Genomic DNA, 21,592 nt, shown 5'->3' on the forward strand with positions numbered 1-21,592 from the left:
TGTGCTGTGCTGTGCTGTGCTGTGCTGTGCTGTGCTGTGCTGTGCTGTGCTGTGCTGTGCTGTGCTGTGCTGTTCTGTGCTGTGCTGTGCTGTGCTGTGCGGGGTCGGGCGGGGCTGGACTGGGCTGCATGGGTATTCACGTGACAATTGTCATCTCTATGTGGATTATGTTTCTCCCACTCATTAACTGCACCAGTGTCTTCCTGCCTTAGCTATCTTGCTTTGCTCTCATTTGTTACGAAGGAAATAGTGAAATCTTTAGCTATTTGTATGAGTCTGTTTTAATGAACATATCCTACTTTTATAATTAAAAAGTAAAGCAAAGGATATAAAAACCTATAAAAAATTAATAAGACATTCTTTATTGTGATACAAAGACATAAGCAGAGAAACTGTTAAAAATGAATGTCAATCATCAGCAATGGTAGTATCTTTTGATTGAGTTTCTAATTTCTAAAAGCTGTATGTAAGCTTCAAAGGTGATTGTGGGTTCGACTTGTAGATACTGATACTGAAATTTAAAGCCTCGTGTGTCTCTTATCTTCTCACCACTGGGAAAGAACACCCGAGAAGAATGGAGGGATTTGTTTCGGCTCACTGTTTGGAAGAGGACAGTCTGCCGTGCTGGGATGGGCATGGTGGACTCGGAGGGAGTGGGAATGTCTTGCTCAGTTGCTTCACATCTAGGAACCAAGGAACAGGGACCGCAGGACAGAATGGAGCCAGGCTATAACCCATTAAGTCCAACCGGAGCACTCGAATTCCTCCAGCTAGAACCAAGTCCTAGTCCAACCAATAGTGCCTCTGCTGGAATGGAAGAGCTTAGACACGGGAGCCTGAGGGCATTTCACACTAGAGCCTGAAGGGCATTTCACTCGGGAGCCTGAGGGGCATTTCACACTAGAGCCTGAGGGCATTTCACACTAGAGCCTGAGGGCATTTCACACCAGAGCCTGGGGGCATTTCACACAGGAGCCTGAGGGCATTTCACATTCAAGCCAGAAGACCATGTTTTCCAGAACTTAGTGTCTCTCACACAGCCTCAGAGATTTCTGAAAATTACATCTCAGGAGTAAAATATGTGACCACTCACTGCTTAATAGTTTAAGAAAGCTAGCATATTAGCCATATAAATCCTGCTAACGATGGGCACTCTTAATATTGTGGGCAAACAATTTTGAGAATGAGACAATATATCTGTTATCATTGGGCTTTTTTTAAAAATTGAATTACAAACCTTAAAATGTCTTTGTCCATGATTTCTAAACATGGATGGGATATTTATTACTTTGAGAAAGTGTATGAACAACCATAGAAAAAATATCTTCTATTCTAGCATAATTATCTTACTATTTCTTGAAAATAACCAAATATTTCTGGAAAGTATATATCTTTTTTTAAGCTGCAAAATATTTTTATTGTATAAACAGTCAACAGAGGTCAACAATGTAAATGTTATCTCGGGATATTTCCCCTTGGTTCCTGAAGAAAGTATATATATCTTGTTATTCAAATTCGAGCCTGAGTCTAATTTGCTACTGAAATCTCATTTTAGCATCTACCATCTCATTAAAACAATTGTATCCATAAAAGTTTTGACTGTGTTTTTTCTTAAATACTGCCTTTTCTCAATTTGAGAATGAACTTGGACTACTTCTGAACTAAAAATTAGCACTTATATTTTTTTCCTAATTCAAAATACGTTTGCTGAAATTAGAATTTAGTAACTTAATCCACTTTCATCCTTTGACTCCGTGTTTTATTCCTCTAAATACTTGAAGAAATTTTTTCTGCAAACCAAGCAGAGTCTAGTGGCTCTCTTTGGGACCTCACATGGAGGTTCTGTCTTCTGAAGACTTAACTGCACAGTGCATAGCATTGCCTGCATGGAAACCATAAAGTTCCATTAACTACCCGCAGAGTTTTTAAGACCCCAGCGGTGGCCTTCTGTACATACTGGCCTGTAAGAGTACTTGCAGCTTTAACACACAACATGTCACCTCATTCCAAAGCTGATTGCAACAATGTACTGCTTTGAAAATAGCAGCTAGGCAATCTTTAATAAAATCAATAAAGCTCTCAGTCCTACAAAGCTTGATTGATAAAGCGGGGTTATCACAAATACACATAAAGCCTACCCAGAAGCTGTGTGCCTTCTTGTTTGAATGTGAGCTGTCAAGTTCTCCTGCCTTTCAGGGCTGTCTCAGAGCTTAGTTTCAGGAGGTGTTCCTGTTCGTATGCTAAGAATGATCATTTTTTATTGCTTTTCTGTCCTTAAGTGTCATGAAAGTGGATACTGTTGCAGACAATGGGAGGCGGGGTATTTACTCTTCACTCTCTCCCACTAGTCTTAGACAGTATAATACGAGGGAGTCTGAAGGTCGGCTTCCTCTTGTCATGAAGGATCTAAATGTCCTGATGGACCATTCACAGTCTCCTCACTGTTGGAGTCACACATCTGTTCCTTAGGGTGTGCTTGATGGTGAAGACCGGTCCACACCTAGAAGGGTGAAGAGCCTTGTGGCTTGTTTCTTTTTGTTTAAGATTTTAAAGCGAGTAAAACTACATGATTTTATTTAGAAGATAAAATTCTCTCTTAAATATATACATATTTATGTTTATATACATATATATCATAAACATATACATATAGCTGGTGCTAGAAAAGAAATGATTTCGATATTTAAATGTTTATTTAAAATAAAAAGATTAAGAGGGAAAGGAAATAGGCAAGGATTAGGAAAACAAATTCACATAGAGTTACAATTACAAAAAACTTCATGAAAAATACCTATTTTATTCGTATCTGAATGTGAATGCAACAATGTTTGACTGGTGTATAGTAATAGGCCCTCAATATTTACTTACTGAGTAAATATGCATGTTCTACCCATCAAATTGGTGAAGAATTGTTAAAACAACACAAATCTATAAAACAAGGTATTGTATCAATTAACTAGCAATTTGAACGAGGAATATGAAGCATTTGTATTTTACACTCTTTTTCAAATAAGTTATTTTGGTTTTGCTTGCTTTAGCTTTTTAAAATAATTTCACACATGAATGAAAATATCAGTCTACAGCTTTCCTACCTCTTTCACTACTCATTCCAGTTCTTCCTGTGTTCTGCTGTTCTCTCTCAAATTAATGACCCCTTAAATTGTTATTTTATATGAATATGCATATATATGAATATATATTCACATATACACATAAATGTATACATATGCACGTATATGTTCACATATAATGAATTTGTATATGCATATATATGCACACACACACGCGCACATATATATATGTATATATGAAGGCTGAGTCATGTAGTGTTGCTCCTATATATGTATTTTAGTGTGAATGGATAACCTATCATGGGGCTCCTCCCTGTAAAAGACTAAATCTCCTCTTTTTAAAAAATTATTATTATCATTTTATTTATTCACTTTACACCCCACTCCCTGCCCCCCTCGCCTTCACACCCTCCCACAATTCTTTCACCCTCCACCCTCCCCTTCTCCTCTAATCTGGTGGACCTTCTTGCCTGGGTATCCCTTGACCCTGGCACTTCAGGTCTCTGCTAGGCTGGGCACTTCCTTTCCCACTGAGGCCACACAAGGCACTTAGCTAGAAGAACATATCCCATGTACAGGCAACAGTGTTTGGGATAGCCCCCACTCAAGTTGTTTGGAACCCACGTGAAGACCAAGCTGCACGTCTGCTACATATGTACTAGGAGGCCTAGGTCCAGTCCCTCCCTGTATGCTCTTTGGTTGGTGGTTCAGTCTCTGAGAGCCCCAAGGGTCCAGGTTAGTTAAATCTGTTGGTCTTCCTGTGGAGTTCCTATCCTGTTAGGGGCTGTAATTCTTCCTCTTATGTATTATCCCATAAGAGTAGCCAAGTTTGACCCACTGTTTGGCTGTGGGTGAATGCCTCTGTCTGAGTCTACTTCTGGGAGTAGCCTCTCAGAGGACAGCCATGCTAGGCTCCTGTCTGCATGCATAACAAATTATCATTAATAGTGTCAGGATTGGTGTTGGCCAATGGGATGGGTCTCAAGTTGAGCCAGTTACTAGTTTTCCACTCCCTCCATCTCTGCTTCATCCTCCATCCCTGCATTTCTTGTAGAGAGGATACATTTTGAGTATAAAGTTTTGTGGGTGGGTTGGTGTCCCTATTACTCTACCTGGATTCCTACCTGGCCACAGGAAGCACCCTTCCCAGGCTCTATATTCTTAATGCTATGAATCACAACTAAGGGCACCCCCATTAATTCTTGGGCACCTCTCCAATCCCAGGTCCCTGTCACTTTGTGGAGATGTCCCCTACCCACCCTCTCTGTCAGCTGCAGATTTTCATTCATTCTCACAGCCATCTGCCCATCTCCTTGCCCCTTCCCCCACTCATCCCCTACAACCCCCGCTCTCCTACCCAGTTCTCTCCTGCTATCTGCCTTCCACCACCATCCTTTTACCCTTCCAAGTGAGGTTCAAGCATCCTTGATTGTGCCCTCTCTTCTATCCAGCTTTCTTGAGTCTGTGGAGTGTAATATGGGCATCCTGTATTTTATGGCTAGTATCCACCTATAAGTGAGTACATACCATACATATCCTTTTGTGACTGGGTTACCTCACTCAGGATGATATTCTCATGATCCATTCATTTGCCTGTAAAATTCATGATGGCTTTGTTTTTTATAGTGGAATGGTATTCCCTTGTGTAGATATCCAGTCTTCAATTGAAGGACATCTAGGTTGTTTCCAGTTTCTGGCTATTACAAATAAAGCCATTGGTGTTCTGTTAAGGAAATTGTCTCCTGTACCAATGTGTTCAAGGGTCTTTAACTATTTCTCTCCTATGATATTTAGTGTATCAGGTTTTATGTTGAGGTCCTTGATCGACTTATACTTGCATTTTGTGCAGGTGATAAGTATAGATCTATTTTCATTCTTCTACATGTAGACATCCAGTTAGACCAGCACCATTTGTTGAGAATGCTTTCTTTTTTCCACTGTATGGTTTTGGCTTCTTTATCAAAACTCAAGTGTTCATAGGTGTGTGGGTTTATTTCTTGGTCTTCACTTTAATTCCACTGATCAATGTGGCTGATTCTGGACCAGTATCATGCAGCTTTTTCCACTATTGCTCTGTACTACAGCTTGAGGTCAGGGATGATGATGCCTCCCAACGTTCTTTTATTGTTCAGGATTGTTTTGGCTCTCTTGGGTTCATTACTTTTCCATATGAAGTTGGAATCTCCTTCTCTTGGCAGCCATTAATTGCTTATAGTTTTTCATCTTTCTTGTCCTCTTCTCCTGTCTGTGCTGGCATGACAGTTAGTGCTGTCATTGTGCTGATCTTGTATAGGTCAGTGTATTGCTGTTGTTTATCAGGGTAGCTTCCCTATCACATGTAGAAGACACTGTCTCAGAGAAGCTGCCCTAGCCCTCTGGCTATTACAAAGCTTCTGTTCCATCTTCCACCACACTTCCTGAACCTTAGATGCACAGGTTTTGCTGTAGATGTATCCACTGGGTTTGCCCATAGTTAGCAGGACTCTGCCGTTTGACCAATCATGTATTTAAGAAGTCTCTGCTATAAAAAGAAGCTTCTGTGTTGAGGGTGGGAGGTTTGCATTTCTGTATTAAAAATGTATACTAGTTCAGGCAAGCGGCCATAGTAGGTTCTCCACTAGTTGGCTAAGTTTAGAATACCAAGCATAAATTTCCTCCTTTTGAGTGATCCTTGTGCCTAGTTAAGTGGATTTTATGAGTTTGTCTTTCTAGGCTGGTCATTATGTGGTATGTGGTTCATGAGCTTCACGGATGCAGACTATAGATTGCTTTACTCCATTGGCATCATCACTAGAACCTTCCAATGCCATGAAAGCTGGTCCTCAGAGAGGAGCCTTCCAGGTCAGCCCCAGCTTCGATTTTTTCAAACAACCCAGGGTAACAGCACTGGCTCACATTGTTCTAGAAGTCTCTTTGATTTCCATGACCAATGACAAGAAAGGAGATTTCCCAGGCTTGGCATTGGGATTTTGTTAGTCTCTGGATCTTGTAAAAAAAAAAAATTATCACTCACATGGCATAATTTAATTAGTTTAAGCTATGTATATATGTGTATGCATAGACTTACATATGTATTTTATATATGTAATTTTAAGTCAACATAAAATATTTTCTTATGGCTTTCTCAAACGCCCTTAATGTTATTCTCCCCCCCCCCCCCGGGAGCCTGTGCTTTTGTAGGTAGGGGCGGTGGGGCGGGTTTTCCAGTATCCCCCTTAGAGGTCGTACTTCGGTGGCCCACGGGCCTTTTTATTTTCCATGTTGCTGAGCTTACTCCCAATCTAAACATTTAATGCCAGGATCTACTGATAAGAAAGAACACATAGTGTTTGTATTTTAGATAAAACTAAAAATGGTGAAGTATTTTAGAACACATACTGTGAACAAAGTTGCATTTTTTGAAATAAATTCACAATAGTGTGAGAATAAATAATAAGCAGGACCCAAGACTATATAAGATTATATGAATTGTCATCTCCAGTGAGAACATTTCCCCTATCATAAATACAAATAAAGATATAAAAGAGCCACGAAGCATATATTGTGAATAAAGTCAGTGGGCGAGAGGTTTGGCTTCCTCTTCCCCAGATACCTCCATGGCAAGATTTCTAGAAAACTCCAAGAGAAGAAAGTGCTGACCCACTCTGTCATGTTACTGACATTTGTTAATGTTTGTAGTTCTCTCAAAATATTAATTAATTTCTTCCTCTACAGTTTATCTATGTTGCCCAGAAACTACTAGCTTCCTGGAATTTTTATTAAGAATTCCATATTCTTGCCATGTTTCTCAGATACCGTGGCTTCTGCCAATAAATCCTAATAAATTTTTCACTTCTTTTCTTTCAGTAACATCCTAGAGGATCTGATTCAGACTCAAATTAATCACCGATCAGGTTAATGGCTCCTAGGAGTTTACTTCCGATAGCCCTTATTATATTAAATCAAACTTGATAGTGAGTTAGATCATTGCTCCTCTGGGTTTTCATAAAAGCACTGGTATTTAATATGATTTATGACAAGTTTTCTCCTAATATCTTTGCTTATTGTGTGCTTTCATTTTAAAGCAGACATTTTGAGCCAATGGCACTGTTCAATATCCCTCATTCGTTTAAAAATATTTTATAGGAAACGTTTACGGTAAAATATGTCACATTTTTATTATAGGCACACAATAATGAACAGGAGCCATTTAACTTACAACCAAAATATTAAGATTTTACATAGTTCTGAAAAATTATATGTGCATGTGTACACCTTTCTTATTAAAGAGGTAGCTTGTGTGGCAGCAGGGCCAGGAGGCTTAAAGTGTCATTCTTTTTAAGCTTTGCAGCAAAGGGGCCGCTCTGGGGAAACCCTTTGAAGCACACGCTGAAGATATAGCAAGCGTGGCAAGTTTCATTGAGACAAAGCTCGTCACATGCTACCTACGTATGCGGAAGCCTGACCTTGCCCTGAACCACGCACACAGGTAAAGGAAATGCCAAAGGCTAAGAACTGTGCATACATATCTGAGTTTACCTGGTAGCCTTCCATTGTATTTCAGTTTAAGGTCAAACCCCAAAGATTCCACACTGCCTGATGTGCAAATCTGAGCAAATCAGGAAACCACAGAGGGCTCCCTAGAGGAAGAAAAAAATAATAATAAACCAGAAGTGAGTGTTCACAATGCAAGGGCAATTGCATCAAGAAAGGAAGAAAAATGAGAATAAGGTAAGGAGGAGAAGAGGCAGTGAGGGAAAGGAGAGCTTGTAAAACTACAGAATACATGGGGAGCAGACAGGAACTCAGACTGGATGCTTGGTGCCAGCATGGTTGATTCAAAGGACCCTGGCATCCTCCAGACAGCTTTCCAAAGGCAAGAGCTGCTATCTCTATCCCTAAAGGTTTGCAATTCATGTTTGTCTCCTTCTGGAGAGTTCTGTAAGGCTCTGTAACTATGTGAATTCCTAGAGTCTCCATGGTTACTCAGCCTACCTTGCAGACTATGAGAATGTTCCTGCCTCCTAGTCTGCTTCCTAAAGGTCTTCCTTTCACGATGGGTAATCCACGCTAAGATGCAGCAAAGGGGAATGGTTTGGGCTGCACTGTCCACGGTCCTCTCGTTGACACTATGATGGTTCCATCTTGTCTGGCTTCCATCAACCTGCTGAGATCTCTTGTGCTTATCATTCCCTAGTCTTCCATCCTCATACTGCTGCGTATATAAATGGCCAAAGTAATGTCACTGTGAAAACCAAATACCTTCATGTTAGTAGTCGCCATAGTGATACGCCATGCTGGTGGGAGATCTGCCATCACCGGAGAGTCTGTTCCAAACCACGTGGGCTAAAATGGTTGTCACAGCTCTTGAGTCGCTTGACTTGACATCAAGGACCTACAGACAACAAAAGCACTTTGGAACTCATACGATAACCTTGAAAGAAACTCTCCTGTGTAAGTAAACTGCAGAACCCAAACACGTATTTCTTTTGACCCAAAAGGAAAATTCTTCCTTTGCTAGTCCATCTGGAAATATTTTCCGCAGTCATATCCCAACTCAGTAACAGAATATGTGGCCTTTCAAAGAGTTTGGTTCTATTTCCACTTGAAAGAGACTGTACTAGAAACATTTCAGTATGTCAAAAATATTAGAATGTCAGGATTATTTGTGAGTACAGTGTGAAAAATTCATTACAATTGAAACTAGTTTTCTAGAAACTATGGAGGTATATGTAAGCAACACTAAGTTTAGATATGCAGAACGTAATTATATGTCACCCCCTTCATGCTTTAACACACACCAGAACAACAACCACTGTGGAAAATATCTCTTATATGTCAGAATGAATTGAAGGGGTTTCACATCACATTTAATTGTGAAAGTACCTCAAAAGGAATGGCCATGTAAAAATTCTGTTCAGTTTATTAAAATGTAATGAGAACAAAGAAACAAGAGTCTGTAATTCAAATGGAAGGGCAATAAGGTGCTACTATTCCTGGTGACAGAAGAATCTGCTCACTGTTTAGACCTTTCCAAAATCCTGGGATAAAACATGATGATGATGATGATGATGATGATGATGATGATGATGAACTTGACATGTTGGGATTAACTTTAATCTACTGTTTTCTGTGGAAACAGTTTGTTTTTCTGTTTCTAAATTTGAACATTAAGTAATAAATGTGACTAAACAGAGATTAAATGGTCAATTCAAACAATAACAAAGCAAGACAAAGGAGCCATTTTACTGTACATGTCATGTGGGTGTCACTACACATGCAGAGCACATGATTTTTGTAGTAAACTATTTGCAAAGTTCCCAGGCTTTGAAAACAGAGTCTGATACACTGTTAAACAAATACATTCCATAAAATAAATTAATCAGGATATTTTGTTTATAAATAGCTCACAGCATTAGTTATACACTGCAGAATTCTGTATTGTCTTATTACCACATTATGAGAGTTGATACTAATCACGAGTCAAAATTAAAATGTTCCTTTTTGCATTTATTTGCATTTGCTGAAGCTTCTTCCTTTGATTTTATGTAAATGAAAGGTCTACTGCATATCTTCATCTTGTTAAACACGAAAATTGGCCTTAAAACCATCAGGTAGTTCTGCTTCTCATTCTTATCAGAATAATTCTTATCAGCATAAATGCATGTGCATTTGTCAAGTAGACTGCAAAAACTGGAACTATGTAGTTCTAAAATCAACAGAAATAGTTGAGAAATCAATCAGCATGCATTGTTAGCTAAATACAGGATACAAAGGCTCGAGAAACAACTGTTAATGAAATTTTTTCTTTTCTTTTGCTTCTAACAAATCTAAGCTGGCAAACACAGACATCACTCTTTACTTCAGCTCAAGGTGATGCCTAGACACAGGAGACAGGTTAGCTGTTCTCCAGCCTCAAACCAGAGTCACCATCCACTAGAAGTGCTTCACACATCTCTAAGACTGGTTCCTAATGACAATCACCTGTCAAAAACACAAATCCTGCCACAACACTTGACTTATTATATAATTATATTTTATATGCATAATTGTAAAAACTCTAATGGGCATATCACCTTCGGGTGTTCCTCAGTTTTGTTATAATGTAGCACAAAATATGAACACTAACATTCGAAACGTGTGGAAATTTTCCAAGTCTGATCACCTTATAATGGTGGCGTACACTTATCAGTCCAACAACTATTTAAGTGCATCCTCACCAGAAACCTGTTCCAGGGCTGATCAATGGACAGATGTTTATAAATGGGAAATGTGTGCTCCTTGTTTATCCACAGAACTTTTAAAAAGAAAGTAGAAAGTATATGACTATAGTAAATACATGAGGTAAATAGATCTTATGATAAATGTCATGAAGAAAATAAGCCTGATTTTATGATATGAAGACAGTATAGTAATGTTGAATCAAATAACAGTTTAGAACCTAACCACCTGCATTTAAAATTCTGAATGTTTCTCCCACAACTTAGCATGAATTTAATTTTTAATAACATTGGGTTATGATAATATACCTAGTTCACAATTATTATCTCATAGCATACTAGGAATCATTAATCATAAATTCATGTTTTTTTATTCCAGCCACAATACAATTACTTCTATCAAATTTGCCTTCCTACTATAAAAAAATCTATAAAACTGGGCAAGATATCTTAAGTAATTCCTCTTGGGTATTCACAGTTTTCAAAATAAGAATAATCCTTAAAAGGAGGAAATCCATAATCACATCAGCTTTTGTTGGGCTTCCTTTCCACCCTGTCAGCAGCACAGTGAAGTACAGGAGCAGTTTGCTGAGTAGGCAGAGGTCTGAATAGTGCTCTCACAAGGCTGTCACTGAAAGGCGAGTGTCCACTCTGGCATGTCTGTCCCTGTCATTCTTATTCAGCTCATGTTTGTACTTATTGCACTCGTGAGCTTATCTAGTCACATTGGAATAATATTCTCTCAAAAATTAAAAAATAATAAGAAAAGTGAAGGCTGGTGACTGAGGAAGACATAATTTGGTAAAACGGCTTAGAGGCAGAGTCTGTCAGAAGCTTCTAGGCTCTTTCTTGGCCATGTGAAGAATGAGCATCCATGCAGCACAAGTTTTCTGCTAACCAGAACTAAGTATTCGTTGGAAATGATAAATCATCTCAGTGCTGGGAGATGTGCAGGGAATCAACATAAGACGTCTCACCTCCCCTTCTATACATTCAGCTGAGACCTGGAACACTCATGCTTTAAGAGTAAGGCCATGTCAGAAGGATTGCCTGAGGATTAATTTCTGTGTCAAAATCGACCTGCTAAGTCTAAGATGTGGGTGGTTAAAGAAAGAGCATCACACTTGAAAAGACGACAAACGAATGCCTTGAATCTGTTTCGAGAAGATGCCACCATCCCAAATCCCTACACAGCTTCATCAGGAAACACATCACAGAAAAAAGAATTGCTACTTATGTGCAGAAGCAGGAAAATGAAACTGGTCCTTAGAAAGGTAATCAGTCCAGACAAATAGCTCCACCAAGGCTGAGCATTGGCATTGGTAGACGAAGATTCCAACAATGTTGACGGGAAATGCACCCAAGAACCCTGAAGTAAAACTGGTTCTAACTAGTGAGCTGAGAACAGTCTCGGGAGATTAGAAGCTAAAACAAGGACAGAACCAGGGACAAAATGGAGAGGTACCCTAGATGAGTCCAGTGTGAGGAGGGAGACTGCTAAGGAAAGACTGCCTACACTTAAAAACAAATCAGTAAGAGTCATCCACTGTGGATGATGGAGAGGTGAAGGCAGAAAACCATCAGTTCGAGGACAGCCTCCACCACCCAGTACAACTGAGACCTGCCTCAAATAGCTCTTTTAAAATACTTACTTACAAATGTAAGTGTAAAGCGTTTGACACTAATACCACAATGGCCTGTAAAGGAAAAACAAATATAACTTTACTACATCAAAGTCTTTTAATGAGGCAGTGCAATATTAACTGTATACACCAAAGATATATTTTGTAATCTCTAAACTTTCCATTAAAAAACATATAAAGTGTAGGTAGAGAACCAACAGCTTGATTTAAAGTTAAAATAACATTTAATTGACTGAAAATAAATCAGGCATGTGAAAAAGAAAGTTTGCCAAGGCACAGGAAATAATAGTAAGATGGCAAACTCAACCAAACCGTACCAGGAGTTACATGAAACATATGTAACTTATTTGAAAATTCGAGAGACATAGAGAATGTCAGTCTGGATCACACTGTGTGGTCATCTATACGTTTCTTGTCGTAAGTACAGGTATGTTTGTTTGTCTTTATTTTTGAGATTATAAAATAATTACTTTTCTCCCTTCCCTTTTTCCCTCCAAGACCTCTAACATACCCCTCCCCACCCTCATTGAAATACATGGCTTTTTTTCACTAATTCTTATTGCATTAATTTGTGTGTGTGTGTGTGTGTGTGTGTGTGTGTGTGTGTGTTCCCTATATTGTAACTTGTAGGTATGTTCTTAGGGCTGATCATCTGGCAAAGGACAATCAATTGATATGCTCATCCCATATAGTAATATATCACACAATGAACATAAAGTGTCATTTCATGTTAAATTTACTGGTACTATCAAAGTAGATTTAAAGAAAAAGTAAATAGTCAGACAAAAATAAAGCTCAATGTAATTTCAAATTTTTTGAATTCTTGTTAGATTCATTCTATAATCGCAATGTAATTAAATTAGAAATTGGTAACAGTTAAAATAGCTATAAAGTCCCTCTAAATATTTGGAAGTTAAACAGTGTGTACCTAGGTAACTCATGGGTTAAAATGTAAGAAAATAACCCAAGGGACAGTCTTGAATCTCCATCTAATTATTTACTGGCCTTGACCTTCCCAAATTACCTTTCTTCAAGTATTATTTCTTATCTCTAAATACCACTAAGTTGCTTAAAACCATTTCTGAATCTCATAAAACATTTTATATGTGTTTTGTTTCAGTTCTACCAACAACAAAGGAGGGTGATCTTCAGGTGCAAATTATCACAATAATAAACTTATTTCCTAAAAAGAAATTATTGTTTTAAGATACCTTTTCTGAGCCTCCAGATATTTAATGGACTAGATACTTTGGGAAAGTCTATGAAAAGCTATAACTTCTAAACATCCTCCACCTCATTTCTGAGGATAATTAAAATGTTCAGAGGGCAACATCAGCTTGCAGTGTGACAGGAACTCATCAGTTTAAAAATGAGCTGATGTGTAAGAGAACTAACAAGAAGTTTGCAAATTCCTTGCTGATCTCAGGAAATAAGGAATCTTAGGTATGAAGCTCTCTTGCCTTTTTTTCTAAAAGTTGAAAATTTGACATCAACTTCAATAGGTCAATGGCATTAGATACAAACAATTCTAGGACTTTAAATGAATTTAAGTAATAGGATGTCACAACTGCAAACAAATATGCTTGAAACACAGGTGCTCTCAATTTCAGACAATAAATACCTTTAGATCTAATATTAAATGTTAACCCCAACATGATAAAGGATGATTTCAAAGTAAGGTGGACAGGATACAATTGGTATGAAGGGAGGAAAGGTAAGAATGGAAAAAAATAATTGGGGTTGGGCAAGTAGAGGACAGAGTGTAAAGAGGGATGACTAATGTTCCCGTCAAAATGTCCTCCATGTCCTCACAGATCCATAGTACCCCTTGAAAATGACATACAGGAAAGTACCACTGGATGAGTTTCCTAAAAGTATACACAAGTACATATGTAAAAGGAGTTTAAGTGAAATTACCCTATTATGGGGAGAAAATGCTTCACCCAGATATCATAAGTTATCAAGTTAAAACCCCAATGCTAGGTATGAATTACCCTTTTTTAAGTTTTTGGTCAGTGGAGATCCCATAAATCTCCCAATATTATAGGCTATTGCTTCTTCCCCTGGTAACCACTTAAAACTTGAAGGTAGAAAAAAATATGAGTTAAAGATACCACATATTTCAGGCATAAGACATGGAGAAATCAAGCTACCATCCTGAAAACTTAACCTCCCCCCACCCCAATGACTAGTTTTCATAGTTCTGGAATTTTCTATTCATGCTACTAGGGAGAAAAAATAGTAACTCTCTTTCCTTGCTGCAAGCCATGTGTAATGGCTGGTCTGGTAAAATGTGCTCACTGGTGTAATAATGGCAGGAGTGTTACAGGAATAACCAACCACTTTCTGATTGGATTTAAAAGAATGATCCTCAAGATAGAACTCATGCCCAATACTGTTAACTGGGGAGGTCATAAACCCTATCATTATGGTCTAAAACTGTCATTGTGCTTAGTGCCCTATAACTCCTTTTTTTATACCTACTGATTAATGCATCTCTAAATCCTTATCAGAGAAGCTTCTACTTACAGTAGATGGTTATTAAAACAGAGACCCACAACTGGCAATGTGCAGAGAATAAAAGACTATGTATTGTACAGCTTTAAATGGAACATATTTTCATATCCCCCCGCCCTCACTCAAAGCTTAGTGATCATCATTGAAGAAGGGATTCAAAGATTGTAGAGCCAGAGGATAGTGGTCATCTGCAGCAGAAGGACACAACAGAGCCATTGCATGCATGAATGCACAAAGACTGTAACTGCATCTACAGGACCTGCCTTGGATCAAGCCAGCAAAATCTCAGTATAAATGGAAGAAACACTCATTGAGTCCCACTTGTAGCTGAGGATCTACAGGTAGTTGATAACTATTAGGGTGGGATTTCTCTTTCCTCAGAGCCACAGCTCCTCAGAGGAAGATATTGCCCATAATCATTTTTTCAGCTCTTGGGATTATAGAATCCTCCTTCTTCCTAGTTACACCCATTCCTACCTCACTGATTTCTTCCTTTCAATGCAGTAAAATAATGGCACCCTGTATATATCATGTGTGTTAGTGTTTATGCTTGGACATGCTTGCAAGTGTGGAAAAAATAAAGGTAACTTATAGCACTGTCATTTTTAAGATGCCTGGTTAGATTTTGGGACGCTTGTGTCTTTGAGGAGTCGGGCATATTAAAACGTTATGTGGGTCATTAGTATCTCTACACTTCTTGTTATTGTATTCTCATGAAAGTAAATCTACTATAAAAAGATGCTTCCATTGAAGATGACATTAAACACTCCAAGTTTCTCTTTAAATTCTAAAAGGAATATAAAACATGACAGTATTTTGTAAAAGAGCAAAGATTATGTGCACTGAGCCAGTGTGGGGAACAATTAGGACAGTTTCTTGGGCTACAAGCTTGACTGCATAAAGAAACAAAATAGTTGTTGGGCAGTAAAAAGAACAAGCATTCAATGAAGCTATTGTAGCATAGTTGTGAATGATGCACTTTTTTATACCTTTAAATTTTTTTGATGACAACTTTTAATTTATCACATTTGGAAATATTTATTAAATATTTCTGGGTATAAACCATGAAAGAATTTAGTATCTCAGCACTAAGTTTAAGGTGACAAAAACTCATTTAGTTTCATTTATCATAACTGAATCTTTAATTTTTGTTGAACTTTCTTTGAACTGTTCTGACCTACTCAAACTATAGTTTGTTTAGAAGCTGTAGATGTGCAGTTAATCCTTGAAGAAGGCCGGGCAGTGGTGGCGCACGCCTTTAATCCCAGCACTTGGGAGGCAGAGGCAGGTGGATTTCTGAGTTCGAGGCCAGCCTGGTCTACAGAGTGAGTTCCAGGACAGCCAGGACTACACAGAGAGACCCTGTCTCGAAAAACAAAAAACAAACAAAAAAAAAATCCTTGAAGAAGGTGTAGTGAATAACTCATTCCTTCTCTCGTTAGGATGTTAAAAGGCTGGAAAGGTCTAGATCAAGGTTTAAACCTGTGAGTTTCCTTCCCTTTGGGTGTAACATATTAGATATCCAGCGTATCACATTACCTTATAAATCATAACAGTAGCAAAATTACAGTATGAAGTAGCAATCCCATAATTTTAGGGTTGAGAATCACCACAGCATGAGGAGCTGTAGGAAAGGGTCTCATCATTACAGGAGGTTAAGAACCACTGCTCCAGATTATTTTTAGGATGTTACCCCCTCTTGCTGCCATCCGGTCCACACCAAATACTTCCTGTCTCTCTAGTCTCTTAATGGTGTAGGTACAAGTGACCTGGCTTTCAGTTTCTGCCTTTCTAGCCAAAGAGCTTTGTCACTAGAAAATGAATGCTAGAGGGACGGAAAGATGGAAGTCTAACTGGAGGGATTGCAGGCAGCATTTTCTCCTCACAGATTACTGTTACTCTTCCCTACATAGAAAATTAACTCTTCTGTTAAGGATGATCTGCCCTTTCCAGCTCCTGTAACTTGTAGAGTAAAATTGCCCCATTTAATGGCGGAAAATAAGGGCATACTTACTGTCTTTGTACTGGAAAGGCCAGGAGCTTAAGGTTGGTTTATAGCTTATTTGTTGGTCTATGGACTTTAACAAGGAATTTCTGTGTTAATGTTGGCTCTAAAACTGAGATGATTTTCCTTAAATATGTGAAGGTCAGAAACCATATTATAGAATGATGCACTTTTACACCACCTAAATTAGTCTTTTCACTTAATCTCAGTGAAAAACTGGGAGAATATCCTAAGTGAGTCCTTCCAAACACTCCAGGAGGAGTTTTCTTATCACAGTCCAGAGGAGACAACAGGCATATCTGACACAACCATCCATTTTCCTTTCTCTCAAAAATTCTTTGTTTTGTTTTTTTTTAATTTTATCTTGACTGTGGTGACAATCATACCATGATTCTAATACAGAGGAGATTTCTTGTAATTAGGACATGGCTGGTATGTATTGAAATTTTTCTCTTAAATTAAAAAACCCCAGTTCAACCACTGCTACACTGATTCCCACTTCCCTCATATACATTTATTTATTTATTTATTTATTTATATTAGAGTTTAAGAAAACCTATTTTCCACTGCTGCTGCGACACAACTTTGAAATAGCAAGATTCCATTCTAAGATCCTCCTTCACCACATTCCTTCCCTCTCTGACTCCTGGAGCTCTGCTCCTCTGGGATTATCACATAAAATAGTGAGACAGCCCTGCAATGTAGAACTGTAGGCATATTATATAAATGGTAGGAATTAGGGGAAAACTATTATTCTGCTAAGTAGACATGTTTTCAAAACATCCTTCTAAACATTTATAGGCATACTTACAGATTAATGCTTCAGTCACCTTTGGCCAGAGAAGCTTCTTTGTACAGTGGGCAGCATTAACATAAGGATTCATAACTGGTCAAAGTGATAAGAATACATGATTTCTCTGTGTTTAGCCACAAACAGATAGTGTATATCACCCCTCTTAATGTTCAGGGGACATTGTGAGAAAGTAAATAGAAAAAATATATGACCCATAGGGTGCGAAGGAGTGCTGAAATGTCATCTTCTAAACATACTATGGCCATGGCACTGATGGGCCTAGAGCAGCTGGGGTCACCTGAGCAAGGCCTGTATAATGTTTGCCCTGTCAACATTCCATCATAGACAACAGAGGACCTCATGGGGTTCCACTTCTCCATGAAGGGGTGAATGAGATGGTTTAAGTGATAAACGTCCCCAATGGGATCAAGCACCAGCACACTTGATCTTCAATTATTGGTGGTGCAGTTTGGGGAGTTTCTTTTTCTCCTGAACAGGAACACCTAAAACAACAGTGTTCACTCTTTTCAACCCAAATTTTTTTCACTTTTTGTTTAAATGTCTCCTTTTCTCTCTAAATCATGATATATGTCCAACATTTTTTTTCAAATTTTTAAGACTTCTTCAAGGTTCAAAGGTCATTTAATCTACTTCCACAGATCAAATCAATGATGCTGATCACCATTTTTCAAACCTTAATTAACAACTAGTTTCTTTTACATGATGTTTTCTTCCTCAGTCATCAAAAACAGTCTCAAAGGTACATTCCAGGACTAAAATTTCCTCAAACACCTTTGCTTTTCTAGGATCTCAACGACACACCATGATGTGCTTGCTCCCAAGTAGCCTAATGCTTACTACACACCCTTTTCAGACATCCCCCTGCTGGGGTGCTGCTTCCCTGTTTTGATTATCCTACAGGTGCTCCCACAAGTCCAGCAGAGACAATACCACCTCCTGGAACCTGCCTAGGATGCCAAGCTGCCTTCTTCCAGCCACACCATCTGACTGAAGACCCAGAGTCACATGCTAAATCCTCCAGCTACAGATGAACTCTTTTGCCAAAGTCAAATAGCTAAAGTTACATGTTAGTGAGGAAAATTTAATGTTTATCTAGATTAGTCAGATGTTATTACTCTCAAACTGTACCAACTAAAATTAATTGATTCAACCTTCCCAACCTCCACCCCCCCCCCAACTCCCCTTACACTGTGACTTAATTGTGCTAACCCCTCTGGCCTACGTAGCGCTTTCTTTTAGCTTCCTCATCTAAAATTTTCACCACAGATGACACAGTGACCCCCTCTTTTTTAAAAAAGTAAAGGGGAGGAGATGTGGGATTGCGTAGGGTACCCTGGTTCATGGCTGGGCATGGGCCTAGAACCCTGAGACTCTAAGTGCGAACCGGCAGGAGTTTGGCCACATCCCCAGAACCCAGGGTCCTGACACACAGTCTCATCTCCATAGACCTACATTGTTCAATCATGTAGGCCATTACAGCCCCTCCCAAAGTGCACAGATAGAGGACGTGACCACAGGCCTCAGGCCCTAAGGATTTACATACTAATGAAGGCCAGAGGGCGGAGCAAATTATGCATGCTTCCCCAGAACCTCCCACTTCCTCCCTCCCTATTTAACTCAGGACTGCCCCAAGTTTTATGGGGGGGAGAAAGGGGGGAGACTTCCAAATCCATCCACCATCTGCCATGACAATAAACCCTTCTGGAACCAAGGACTTCCTCGTGTCATTGGAGTCTGCCACTGCCAAAGCCTCTAGCCTCAGGAACCTTAGACCTCCTCCTTTATGTGGGACCTGCCACATGGAAAGCCTCCGGGACTCCTCCACCACCACAGCCCCCTATTTTTCCCACAGTTTAGTAGTACAGCCTTAATGTAGAGAGTTCACTTGGGGAGGGGGGAAGTGAGAGTCTATACATTCCAATTCTCTCTCTCTCTCTCTCTCTCTCTCCCTCTCTTTCTCTCTCTCTCTCTCTCTCTCACACACACACACACACACACACACACATCTCATGCTTACAGCTGAGATGTGCTCTCTCAATATTCCTGTTCCTGTTGCCATGGCTACAGCTCACAGCTATTCCTCCCCATCATGATGGACTCTTCTCTCTCTGGAACCATAAGCCAAAACAAACTCTTTCTTCCCACCTCTTTGGGTTATGCTATTTTCTCAGACCAACAGAAAAGTAACTAGTACAGTGAGGGATTGGGAGTCATTTCCTGAAATGATAGAGGCACCGGTAATTTGTCCACGATCTCACATATGCTTCTAAAAGTAAAATAAGTGGAACTAAGCACACACACACTTGAGAGAGAGAAAGAAAGAGAGAGAGAGAAAGAGAAAAAGGGAATTGTTGGGAAGGATAAGGGGTCAGCAGAAAGAAAGAGGGATGAGAGGGTGATATGGGTGAATACAATCACAATACAAAATGTTATATTATGTGCATATATGTACATTATAAAAATATGCACATAAACATGTACAATGCAACTTATAATGCATAAAATTGTAAAAAATAAGTTTTAAAATATATTAGAAACTAAATTAATTTTTTAAATGTATTAAAATGATAATTAAGACTAAAGCAAATAAATATTCAAAAGCCATCCAATATTGAAATATTACAAATGGCTCAGTGTCTCAGAATCATCATCTTGTCTTGGCAAGAATGCAAAACACAGGGACCAGATAGCTTAAATTTCTTTTCAAGAATTATGAATGGAGGGTAAGAAGGGTTAGGGGAAGACAACTATGAGTATGTTTACAAACAAAGAAGAGAGAGAGACAGAGACAGAAGAAAGAAGGAGAAAAGAAAAGGAGGAGTCAACTCTTTACTAATACAAAGTCTTGCCTGCATTGCTTAATCTGTTCTCATGCCCCACGCTCCAGTGATCCTCCTGCCTCAGACTCAAGAGTGCTTGAACTATACACATGTGTCACCGTGTGTGGCCAAGAGAAGAAAATTAAAGACAGAAGAGAATATACTGAACCTCTCCTGAATTTTTGTTGTAGGAAGATTCTGAATGAGCCTATCCAAATTGTCAAAGACGTTAAGAAACATCACCCCCTATTTTTCTAAGATAAGTTTTCTATCTTTCAAATGCTTACATTTGTTCTTTTACACCATACTAGACTCTCTACTGTACTAATGAAAACACCGGGGCCAACACCCCTCTGGTGCTGCATCTGATCTGTCCTGCATTCCTTCCAGGGCTCCTTTGCCCTTATATTCAGGATAACTGCATCGTCATTGACACACAACTCTCTTAATGTTTCATTTCTCATCATACCCTTAGATTTTTCTTTTTCTAATGGTTTGTTTATGTCTTAACTCAGAAGCCAGTGTTCATTTGCCCTTTATTTTTCTTCCCCACTTTCTCATAGATAAAAAAGTGGCTGACAAATGAGTATAGAGGTTATAAATGTGGTAGACCAGGACCAGTATGCAATGATACATCTGTGTTTGGGTCCTCTCTTTAGCATGTTCAAGAGGCATGGTCAGGAGTGTCAGTAAAGTCTCTATGCTGGTTATTCTATCAAGAGCACTAAAGAAGATGTAACAGACAATTTCTGGATGAATTAGTTCTTGGAATGTGTTAAGCTTTTTTAAATATTTGTTTCCCACAACTCTAAATCCCTTTTTGGTGATTGGAATAAGTCATTTAGCCTTTATATATCCTCTTTCTTTGGAAATTTTCTGAGGGTAATAAAACAATTCACTGGGTTTTTTTTTATTAATAAACTTTGTTCTCTAGCATGTTTATACATCTGTATTAATGCTCTGTCTGCTCTTCCCACCTCCCTCTCACTTCTCCCCCATCTCTGCTCTTTTCTTCTTCACAAATCCCATTCCCATGCTATGACTTCCTCTTTTGTTCTGTGTCCCGTGGAGTTAGCCAGGCCCATCTGTGGATCATGGGTTTAAAATATCCAGTGAAGCCTTGTGCTCAAATAGTGCTATGCCTCCCTGTCTCCCAGAATCTGTTAGCAATAACAGCCAAAAAAAAAAAAAAAAATAGTGCAACCCTGTGAGCCACTTCCCCATCCCTGTCTTTTAGGTGAGCCAGACTTTTGTGGGCCCAGTGCCAGCAGGCACAGCTGCTGTGAGTTCATAGTTGCCATAGCCATGTTGTACTTAGAAGACAGTATTTCCCAGACCTTCCCTCCCCCCATCTTTGGGCTCTTACAGTCTTTCCATCTCTCTTCTGCAGTGAGCAGTGGTATTGATGTCTTAGTTATGGATAAGCCCTTAGCCATCTTTGTGTTCAAGCATCTTGTTTGCATTTGCTGCAAAGAGCAGCTTCTCTGATTAAGGCTGTCAGGAGCTTTTGAGTATGGGTACATT

The 21,592-nt window shown here is 39.0% G+C and overlaps 1 protein-coding gene across 1 annotated transcript in view; it reads left to right on the forward strand.

Annotated features, from left to right (window-relative positions):
* Spata16 (spermatogenesis associated 16) overlaps positions 1-21,592 on the forward strand; it is a 286,800-nt gene that overhangs the window by 73,942 nt on the left and 191,266 nt on the right. The window contains exon 3 of the mRNA XM_028763601.1: positions 7,394-7,539. Coding sequence (XP_028619434.1) covers positions 7,394-7,539 — 146 coding nt within the window. The remainder of the gene's footprint in view (positions 1-7,393; positions 7,540-21,592) is intronic.

Source organism: Grammomys surdaster, unplaced genomic scaffold (genome assembly GCF_004785775.1).
Source record: "Grammomys surdaster isolate TR1022 unplaced genomic scaffold, NIH_TR_1.0 62, whole genome shotgun sequence".
In the NCBI taxonomy this organism is placed as follows: domain Eukaryota; kingdom Metazoa; phylum Chordata; class Mammalia; order Rodentia; family Muridae; genus Grammomys; species Grammomys surdaster.